Source organism: Arachis hypogaea, chromosome 20, assembly GCF_003086295.3.
Source record: "Arachis hypogaea cultivar Tifrunner chromosome 20, arahy.Tifrunner.gnm2.J5K5, whole genome shotgun sequence".
In the NCBI taxonomy this organism is placed as follows: domain Eukaryota; kingdom Viridiplantae; phylum Streptophyta; class Magnoliopsida; order Fabales; family Fabaceae; genus Arachis; species Arachis hypogaea.
Genome location: NC_092055.1, coordinates 94,830,062 through 94,841,439, shown reverse-complemented (window position 1 = coordinate 94,841,439; position 11,378 = coordinate 94,830,062). Strand labels below are relative to the sequence as shown.

The window sequence follows — 11,378 nt, the reverse complement described above, 5'->3', positions numbered from 1 at the left end:
CGAACTTTCCGACGGATTTTCCGTCTGTAATTACAGACGAATTTTCAGACGGATTTTCTGTCTGTAATTATAGACGGATTTTTCGTCTGTAATTACAGACGAATTTTTTGACAGATTTTCTGTCTGTAATTTGAACTTTGGAAAATCATCCCACGTTCTGATTACAGATAGAAAATCCGTCTGTAAATCTGTCAGTAAGATAAAATAGAATTTTTTTTAGATTTTTCCATTACAAAATGAATACTTTAGATTTGTTTTCTAAATTTACTCCATCAAATACTGTAAATTGAAAAAAGAGAGCCAAAAATCACATAAATAAACATAATATTCATTACATGATACCTATAAAATTGGATGTTATTTTTCAACATCATTGGCCAATATCTCATTGTCTTAATAAAAAGATACCCAAAAAAATAAGATGACCATCCCAATGTTACATGAATGTCACAAATTACACTTAGCACTTAAAGATAGGATAATCTAAAATATTAATAAATAACTAAGTTGCATTAGCAGCATCAAGCTCCACATTGAAAGTTAAACTTGACATCTCCTGACTGAAATAGAATTAAAATCCGAATTGGAATTGGAGTAAATCAATCTATGCCAAAGAATCAAAATATAGAAAAACAGAGAGAACAACAAAAGTAAACAGAGATCAGAACAAAAATAAAATAATTAAAGGGTTCTTCACAGAGTGCGGAATGAAAAAGAACATTTGAAAGAACTCACCTGGGCTAGGCAAATTCAAACCAGCAGGAAGCCTAGGCACAACAACAGCAGGATGATTCTGCACACACGCCAGAAAACCCTCAGACGGTTCAGGAAATACAATCTCATCATAAGATTCAACAACACTAGGGATCAAGAATCATACTAATCTTATATATTGGCATAATAACACTAATAATTGCCTCATAAAAAAATGCCAACAATCAATAAACCTGCAAGTCCAACACATTAAGGCTACCAATATCTTCATTATCAGAATAACCATCTGCTGTCCTCAAAGCTTGGTCACCACCACTACAAAATGCCTTGGTCCCATACAAAATAAATAGGCAAATCAATATCAATCAAGTTCACACTAGTTTGCACATAAAATGTGAATATTCCATTCATGTCAAAGTGATAACAACATGGCCAAATGTCCTTTTCACTGGAAGCATCATGTTTAAAATAATAAAGGAAGGATTTAATTTGATGCAATACACTGACATTCAATTAAACTTATTTTAACACCAATCACTTGAATGATCATCCGACTCTAAGAGTAGATTTGATTGGATAATAGTATATCAAAATTAAACTCTAGTCAAAAGGGGCATCAACCCCAACCATTTGGCCTGAATCCATCTCAATTAACCTTAATTTTTGAGGTCAACGCATCAATTTACAGAATTTCTGAAAAACACTGGAGTAGGGAGGAGGCATACCTTGCCAGTAAGAATGACAACCCCAATAGAACTATCATGCCTGGAATCATTGAAAGCACGAATAAGTTCCTTAACTATATTGGGTCGAAAGGCATTCATTCTCTCAGGCTTATTAATACTAATCTGCAACCACACTCACCCAATCACAAAAATCCAAAATAAAAATGAACTTGAAAAAGTTGAAAGATGAAACCCAAACCTTGGCTATGCCTTCCCTAACAGCCTTCTCGTAGATGATGTCAGTGAACTCCTTGTCGGAGTCGGCATCGGAAGCAATGACCCTCCAAACGAAGTCGTGGGAGGGAACATCCCCGTGAACACGTTCGTAGCTATCATTCTGGGAAGTTGAAGAGTCAGAGGCCAAGTTGGAGTTGGTTGTGGGGATGAAGAGAAGGGTGATCAGATTGAGAAGAGGCACCAAGGTGGTTGACTATGGAGGCGAGTCTCCTGGTCATTGTGTCAAGTACAAGCAGGTTCTTCTTCTCTGCCATTGAAGCTTTTTTGTGAGATAAAAGTTAAGGTTAGTTACTTAGTTATGCACGAATGAAGGGAAGCATAAAGCATTGGTGCTTTTTTCTTTTCCCCCCTAACTTTTATTGAAATTAAAGGGACAGAGTAGATTGGAAGATTTCATACCGAATTTTTGGATAAGATAAGCTGATAAGGGGAAAGAGAGTTACTGTAATGGCACAGTTACTGTTGACTTCACGCCAAAAAAGAGTGTGTGCTTCTGAAAAGTGAAAACAATAAATAAATAATTTCTAAGTCAATATATAAGAAATCCATGGCCTATTATATATGTCATATGAGTTTGGTGTTTAATGTGAAATAATTCAGATAAGCACATCAGTTTATTAATTAATTATTCTGATATGTAACTTGTTAGGGAGTGAATACGTAGGTTAGCGAAAATTTTGTTTGACAGGTGAGTGAGGCAATTCATCGAACAGTTTTAGTGCAAGAAGAAGATGACCTAACTTCGGAGTATTACAGAAGGGGAACTTAGTCTGTCCAATTCGAGTACCAAGTTTCTTTCGTTTTAACTCATAATTTTGGAGCCTCTGTTTCATGAAGAGATCCAACTCCGGTGAAAGTTGCTGATTCACATTTAATCTCATCGTAAAGTTACTAGGGATCATATTCCTGTACAAAACTGTGAAAAAGAAGAAACGCACAGGGTTAGGAAATTTAAAATTTTGAACCTCATCATGCTATTCAAGTAGTACGTAAGAAAAATTAGAATAAGTAACACAATGCAACTGTTTAGAGATTAATTTATAACTAGAAAATCAAATTAATATCACAAAGGCACAAAGGCACACGAAAATCAAATTAATATCAATCAACAGCAAAAGCAACCAGCAGGCATATGAACAAACAAACAAGCAAACATCTTATTACCAAGCAATGAAGAAAATCCCGCTCTTGGGAACATTGCCTTCGGTCAAGAACTCGAAATCATATATAACATAGCGGCACTCATTAGGAGGGAGGCAAGCAGCGAAATCTTTGTAGCCTTGAGCTGGCTCACCAAGCTTCTCCACAATGACTTGCTTCTGATTCTCCTCAATCTTGAAAACTATGAACCTGTGAGTCCTTTTTGTCTTAAGCTCCAAAAACCGCAACTTGCAGTCATCATGGACCGCTATTCCGGAAGCTGCATTTGCCTGAGAGATTGAAAGGCACACCAAAGCAAAGCAATTATGATCAAGCAGATACCTACACGAATTATTACTCACGCATACTTTAATCCTGTTGCCACTTGAGTAGCTAATAGTTCCTCAATGAAAAATAAAATCAAGTGATTTTGATCTTCACCCCTAATTTGATATCCATTCAACAAATTATAGGGGAAGATTCTGTGGATGAGATCCCAAAGCATGTTATGAATTTGATAATTAACTAATGTTACCTGATAATTAACTAATCGTTGCACTTCCTGAAGACAAAAATCATTCAAAATTAAATTAGTTCCATTGAATATTAACGTGTCATGTCAAAACAAAAACTAGGACAAAAACTGGGAAGAAATAAGTTCAGATATAAAAAATAAAGATAACAAGGCTAAATATAATCTTATACCAAGTATCAAATGGAAACGAAATTCTTATGCACATCCAAATATCAAATGGAAACAAAATTCTTATGCACATCTAAGAATAGAAATGCAGAGGAAGCTAAAATACATAGTTGCTAAACCTTAGACACAAAAAAACCGAATTGACCCAGCTCGACAACTCACACAATGAACAATTAAAAAACTTAGAGGAAGAAAAACAGCATCAAAAGAAACCGAGAGTGGAATAGATCATAAATCATAGCACAACTACTCGAAATTAAAGATCCAAACAAACAAATAAAGAAAAAAAATAATCAAAAGCATGTGGCCTCAATTTTTCAAGTAAGCAATCCAAAAGAAATAGTAAAGTGAAATTGATTGAAATTGACTATCAGAAACTGCTTCTCTAGTTAGTTATTAGACTCATTAAAATTATATTTAATATAAAAAATTATACCTTATCTCCATCAGTGAGGGACAATCCTTTCTGCTGAGCTTCCTCTACTTGTCTTTCATGGTGATCTACTTCTGAAACTTGAAAACAGTGAAAATAGTGACACCACTGGTGAATGCTTGAGTGGAATAACATGGAAGCCCCAAAAGACTTAAGAATTATAGAGAGCACCAAAAAATACTAACCATTAACTTCCAAAAGGTTACTTCTGCTCCCATCAGTTAAAGAATCCTCAGAATCATTGGATTTGATAGTCAAGCAGTGTCTTGCCTCAGTTTATTTGCCTGAAATTCTCGCTGCCACTGAAAAAGTCAACTATTGCTACCTTACCTAATCAGAAAACATTTAGTGCTACAGTTCTTGATGCTATATATAATAAGTTCAATTATTCAACTTTGAGGGAATGCAAATAATGCATAAACTTATAGGCTTTCTTGGAAGCAAAAACTTGTTGCTTATACCTAATTAATTTACTTAACTAGTTGCAAGTAATTATCTTTCTTTTTTTTGTCAAGGATTATATTTTTTTTGTCCATTATATTTTTTAGTCTGAGTTAGTGCATGTACAAGATGATCATATTGACATATATTGTCTGACAGGATAAAATTGGAAATAGAAAAAGCGAAGAAACAGTCTATATAATCATTTAAAACAAAATAATGAACGAGTCAAACCTTGAATCTTTGACGTGTGTCAGATCACTACTACTTGGATATTGAACCTGCATAAAGACATATATCAATATATCAATATATCAAACTTATGTTATTTCTTTACTCTCTAATATATATTAAAACATTACAAGCAATAAATTACCAGCATCTGGGGAACAAAACTACTTTGGCCAAAGGGGAACAAATTCACCATTCATGGGACACACACAGTCACAAAATCACAAACACAAATCAAATAATCAAATAAGTGAAATAAAAATTCTGCTAATACTCCAAACGCAAAATTACCGAGAAGAAGCATTATCAGAGAAGAAGCCATTAACTAAATTAAATTTCTGTTCTAGACAACTATAACATACCCTTGAAGTGAACAAGAGCCCACGATAATTGCAGGAGACACTCTTGCAAGAACTCATCGGATTGCTTCCCAACCTCAGCAACCTCTCTCTCACACCCCTGCACAAAAACTCGAGTAATAAAAAGCAGCAAAGGAGCAATAAAAATACAAGGAGGTTTCAATTGTTATCAACAATTTCTTTTGTGAATGAAACATATCATGCTCCAAGCTATAGCTTTAACTGATTACACAATGATCCATCATAACAGGGAATTATTTCATAGAAGCTGCAATTCTTCCTCCTTAACTAAAGTAACAAAAGATATGTGATTGATTTATATCTAAACCCTAAACGTATTGCAAGCGCTAACTTGATTTTGACCTAAACATCAAGACTGAAATCACGACCAATAGATAACAAGAAATCACAAGTTGATATCAATTCTAAATGAAGAAAATGGAATCGAGAAAAAGAAAAAGCTTACAACGACGATGTCAGGGTCACATTATGGAAGCTGGTCTTTGCTGGAGAAGAAGTTACCAATGGAGTCAACTATCATTCCAAGCTTCACCATTCAACAACAACCACCGAGTTTCACAAATTGCTGCAGAAATGACCGACAAAAAATCTCTTTCTTCGCTGATAATAAAATAATTGATAAACCTACAACAAGCTCAATCAGCATTAACAGCAACAAGAAGATAGAAATTGCTAAGAAAATTTGATAAACCTAAATTGGCACAGAAAAGTTGAACCCTAAGCACCAGAATCACAAAATCAGAGTATACCTGAAATTCACTAAGGGAGCGAACGCGACAAGAGAGAGCTCTGTGACGACGGCGATGAAGGGAGCAGATGCGACGAGAGCGGCGGCGGAGGAAGCTCATGCGACGCGAACGGCGGCAACGGCGGAAAAAGCTCGTGCGACGGAGAGAAGAAGCTGTTCGTACGACAGAGAGAAGTTGTTCGTGCGACAGAGAGAGGAAGAAGCTTGTGTGGAGTGTGACTGAAGCTTGAGACACTTAAGGTTAAATTAGGGTTAATTTAATATTTCCGACGGAAAATTTAAATTACAGATGGATTTTTTGTCTGTAATAATTTAATAAAATGCAGCGTTTTATCTATTTAGTTACAGACGGATTTTTCGTCTGTAACCATTTTCTACGGAAAAAAAATTATTTTTCCGACAGAATTATCGACGGATTCTCTTTTCCGTCTGTAATTTATGCTAATCCATTTTTTTGTTTTTCGATAAAAAATCCCTTTGAAATTCCCTCTGTATTTCCGTGGGATAAAATCCGTCGGAAATATCTGTCTGTAATAACTTTTCTAGTAGTGACTTTCAATCTGGAGCTCCGATTGTCGCACCGTCGGTGGCCACACGACTATCGCGTCGAACTCTACAAAGTTCACTATAGTTTGGTAAGTACCTCACTATTTCTTTCCCAGGCACTCTTTCCTAATTTTTGAATTTGAGGTTTTGATTTTAAAAGATTATATGATTTTGGGTGTTTAGGATCAAATTAGCCTTGTGGACTTGTTGGGTTTTGTCCCAATTTTTGCCAGTAAGGTGAGAAATCTTGGGAGTAATTAATAACTACAAACCCTAAGTTGATTCTTGTGTGATATTAATTGGTATTGGTTTAGATTATGTGTGTTGGGACCAAATTGGTGGTGTTAGAAGCTTGATTTTGGACTACGGGGGCTGAGTTGCTGTTGGTGTGCATTTTGGTGTTTGAAACATTTGTGGAACTGTGATGTTTGTGGTATTCTGGGCATTAGAGAGAAATCGGCCAAGGTATGATTTTGGTTTCTCGTAGATAATATATAATGTATCGTAAAAACTTAGGCTAATTGACCATAGAATAGGTTGAATGTTGTGAAATTGCTAATGTTAGTAATTTTGGTGAAATATTGAGTTTGTTATGAGTTTGAGATGATGATTGATGAGAATGATGCTCTTGAGTTATAATTGTTGAGGTATTGATAAATTGCATTTTTTGATTGAGAACTGGTACAATGGAATTGCTGAGATTAAGAATTGGCGTGTTGTGGAAGGTGTTGAATAATTGGAAAACTATGTTGAACTTGTTTAATATTGTCTTGGAGTGTAAAACATTGGTTTGAGTTGAGGTTCTTGGTAAAATAGAGGTTTAGGATATTTTTGTAAAATCTTAATTTTTGACCAAACTTTGGCGGGTCATAACTTAGCTTCCAAACCCTCAATTTCTGTCAAACTTATTTCAAATAAAAATTGGATTCGTGAAATTTATGTCGTTTGAAGAACGGACTAAAAGCGATTTTTAACGAAAAAGTTATGCGCATTGAAAGTTTGGTATGTAAAAGTAATTTTTGTAGAACTTAACAGATTTTTACCATTTCTGAGGGGCATGCGTATGCCATACACACACGCGATGCGGAAGTTTTGTTCTGTCCAAACGTCCCGCATAGTGGGTGTGTGCATGCGTATGCACGAGGGATTTTTAAGGTTCGCATACGCGGGCAAGAGCCACGTGACGCGGGAGATCACTACTGTTTGAGGGGCTCGCGTACGCGAGCAATGGTTGCGTACTTGAGTTGGGCAAAAGATACCTCCGCGTATGCGCAACATGGCATACGTACACGGGACCATATTTTGAAAAACATTGTATTTTTGTGAATTAAACATGATTTCTAACTTCTAAACCTCTATGGTTACCTTCTAAAGTCCTAAAGTAAGTTCCTAATTATAAGGGGAGGGGTAACTGGGAGAAGGAGTTCACTTGGCAGTGAAGAAAGGCTTTGAAATAATGGTGTGTAGACACGAAGAAGTGCAGAAATGATGATGATATTATTAATAATGACAAAATTGATAATCAATGATTGATATTGAATGAGTATGATAAACGAGACATGATTGAGGATGATTGATCATGAGTATGTTTATGTTTTCTCTCTGGTGGTAAGGGTGACAGGGCACCAATTCCCTCTAATGGTGACAGGGTACTCTCCTTCTAACGGTCAGCCGATGTGTTGAGATATTTGTGCGCAACAAAGAGAGAATGTCTGGGTTAGCTACTAGACATGTAGGGTCGGCTGTATAACTGACAAATGAGCTCATTAGCCATAGGGCATGCGTACATCATATGCATTTGTTTGTTTTATTTGAATATGCTTTACTTAGGTTTGCCTATTTGATTATCTATGCTTAATTGTTATATGTTCTATCTGCTGTAATTGCATTCTATCTGTGATTTTTTCATCTGTATTGTTTGTTTGTGCAACTGAGATGCCCCTTGTCTGGTGTAGGAGTGACGAGGGTTATTCCATCGATGTTTCAAAGGGTTGGAGGAAGCAGGATTCAAAGGGATAAGTTAGGATTTGAGTTATAAACTTGAAAACCTTAGATTATATACCCAAAATCTGGTTTACCTTATTCTTTAAGTTTAATTCTGAGCGTCAGAGTTTTAGGATTGCCTCTGGCTTTTCTGGGATCTTATATATTATGCATGCATGCACCATTACCATGTTGAGAACCCCTGATTCTCATTTTATACATATATTGTCATTTTCAAATGCAGGTCGAGAGGCATCTTACTAGGCGTTTGGAGTTCCGGTTGCAAGCGAAGTTGGGATGGAGAACTAGCTGTTTATCTTGAGTATTTTAGGATTATATATATATATATATATGTAAATATTCTCCGACCCGCCTTAGTTTCGCAGGTTGAGCCCGAAGCTTGGTATTCTGTATCTTTTGACATTCTGCTCTTATTATATATACATATATACTTTTCCTTCGTATACAAGTTTCTATTATGTGAGTGTTGCGCTTTTCTTTTCACGTTTTTGCTTAAGTTTTCCTTTAAGACTCTTTGATTATTATATTCTTCAACTACTATATATATGTATTTTTATTTTAGAGGTCGTAATACCACACCATTTCTGTTTTACGGCTTAAGCGTAAAGCTCTGTGTACTAGAGTGTTATAGTATCAAAAAATAACTTGTATGTGGAGAATATTTCTTGTGATAAACAGGGATCACACTATGAAAGGTAATTTTAAAAATATAAAAAAATCTGGTGAATCGAATTCTAAACCGGGGTTCAAACTCATTTCCTCTGAGAATGCAACATACATGAAAACTACTAAGATGTCATGCTTTTTATTAATATATATGCAAATTATTAATTTTAATTAATTTTAATATATATATAGAGCAATCTTTCATCAAATTATTTACTTTTTTATTTAATTAATTTTAATTTTAATTATAAAATTATTCATTCTTAAATTAATTATATTTTTATTTAACAATAATTATAAACTTACTTATTTTTTGTTTTCATAATTATATGATATCTATTAATATTATTTTTTTAATAAATACTTATAGTGTGTAATAATATAATAAGTATAAACTAATTAATAAATTATTAAAATTTGAAAATAATAATTATTTTAATATAAAAATAAAATAAAAATATTATGATAGAGAAAAAATAATAAAATTTTATATAATTATTTAATTATACCGATGAACCAATCACAAATTACTGATTTTTTGTATAAAATAGCTGCTATTTTTATATTATTTCTATTCCATATTGTTTTAGAATAACTTGATTATTTTTAAAATATTACTGAAGATATATATTTTAAATTTTAATTTTAAGTTTTTGACTATTTTATATTTTTTATTTACGTAAGACCGAGTCAATCGGTTCAACCAATGACTCACCGGTTAAACCAATAAATCAGTAAATCAATAACATGACCGGTTTGATCACCAGTTTGGTTCTAACAACTATGTATTATTGTATGGACAATTTATTTCAGAAGTATTTGAAGAGAGATAGAATAAGGTCATATCGAAATATGGACTTGCTAACAATAAATGGGTCCAAGGCATTTATACTGACAAAATAAAGTGGGATACTGCATATTTAAAGGAATAATTTTTTGGTCATATAAGAACTACATCACAGTACAAAAGAATTCATTCATTATTGAAAAACTATGTTGATAGTAAAACCAACTTTCTTGAATTCATGCATAAATTCGGGGAAGTACTAAGGTATTACCGAAACAACGACTTCAATGCCGACTCACCTTTTATAAATTTTCTATTTTGACTACGTGTTTGAAAAGTTTTAAGAAATAAGTTTGGAAAGTTTATACTAAAAATATAAGTAAATAGCCATTTCTAACCATGAAAGGTGAACTTTTGCAGACAAAATTATCCAAACTCTAAAAAAGTAAATAAAATTCCCAAATTACCATAATATAATATAACCTAACTCTAACTTCTAATTTTACTCTACACTATCACTTTTCCAATTTCAAACCCTACCACCACTCTCATTTCCAACTACCACCATCACCGTCTCCATCACTATCACCATCACCACTACCGCCATCACCATCTCTATTATTTTCTTGAGATGAAAAAGTTGGGACCTTTGATCTTAGTGGCTCTATTATTGTTTCTTTGGTGCTTGATAAACCCCAATTTTAGGGTTTATCCTGTGCTTAATCTAGTGGATTTTATCCATTATTCTCACACTTATTCATACAATTCGCATATTTTATGTTTTCCTTTCTGATTTTGTGCTATGGTTGAAAACATGTTTCGTTGCTCTTAAATTTTACTAATTAATAATCCTCTCTTATTACCATTCGATGCCTTGATATGTGTGTTAAGTGATTTCAGAGATTATAGGGCAGGAATGATTTAGAGGATGGAAAGGAAGCATGCAAAAGTTGAAGGAATACAAGAAGTTGAAGGAGTTGCTAAGTTGTCCAGCCTGTCCTCTTCGTACTAAATCGACCATAACTTGAGCTACATACGTCCAAATGATGCGGTTCTAGTTGCGTTGGAAAGCTAACATCCGGGGCTGCGCAACAATATATAATTTTCCATATCTACCTCGAAGATAGGTGACGCACAAATGTGGATCACGTGCACGCGTAACCTAGCAAAAATCCAATCCACGCTCACGCGTGGACGACGCTCACGTGTGATTTTGCAGCGATCTACCTATACGTATCAAAAATCACTAGGGGCAATTTCTGGACTGTTTCTGACCCAGTTTTTGCCCCAGAAAACATAGATTAGAGGCTATAAAGTGGGGGAATCCATTCATTCATACATACAACTTTCATATACATAATTTTAGGTTTTAGATGTAGTTTTCTAGAGAGAGAGGCTCTCTCCTCTCTCTTAGATTTTAGGATTTAGGATTTCTCTTAGGTTTAGGATTGTTTCTTCTCAATTCCAGGTTCAATGTTCCTTTAATTTATGTTCTCTTCTACTTTTATTTATTCTATAGCTTTAGTTTATTTATTTTCTCAATTTGATTTATGAACTCTGCATGTTAGATTTGATTTCTTTATTTAATGTAATTTGAGGTATTTCAGATTTATGATTACTTTC

At 34.2% G+C, this 11,378-nt stretch overlaps 1 protein-coding gene and 1 long non-coding RNA gene across 3 annotated transcripts; both read right to left on the bottom strand.

Annotated features, from left to right (window-relative positions):
* Positions 1–306: 306 nt before the first annotated feature.
* On the bottom strand, positions 307–1,930 carry LOC112784500 (1,4-dihydroxy-2-naphthoyl-CoA synthase, peroxisomal-like). The gene is made up of 4 exons (XM_072230256.1): positions 1,827–1,930; positions 1,639–1,783; positions 1,440–1,562; positions 307–1,049 (listed from the first exon to the last, which is right to left on the bottom strand). The coding sequence occupies exons 1-4, from the start codon at positions 1,928–1,930 to the stop codon at positions 939–941; spliced, it is 483 nt and encodes a 160-aa protein (XP_072086357.1). The 3' UTR covers positions 307–938.
* Positions 1,931–3,951: 2,021 nt separating this feature from the next.
* Positions 3,952–4,995, bottom strand: LOC112784377 (uncharacterized). Of its 2 annotated transcripts, none has more exons than XR_003193866.3 (4): positions 4,770–4,995; positions 4,628–4,674; positions 4,138–4,254; positions 3,952–4,032 (listed from the first exon to the last, which is right to left on the bottom strand). It is a non-coding gene; the product is annotated as an uncharacterized lncRNA (long non-coding RNA). The 2 variants fall into 2 exon arrangements; XR_003193865.3 differs by having other exon boundaries at positions 4,138–4,248; positions 4,770–4,919.
* Between the last annotated feature and the right edge of the window lie 6,383 nt (positions 4,996–11,378).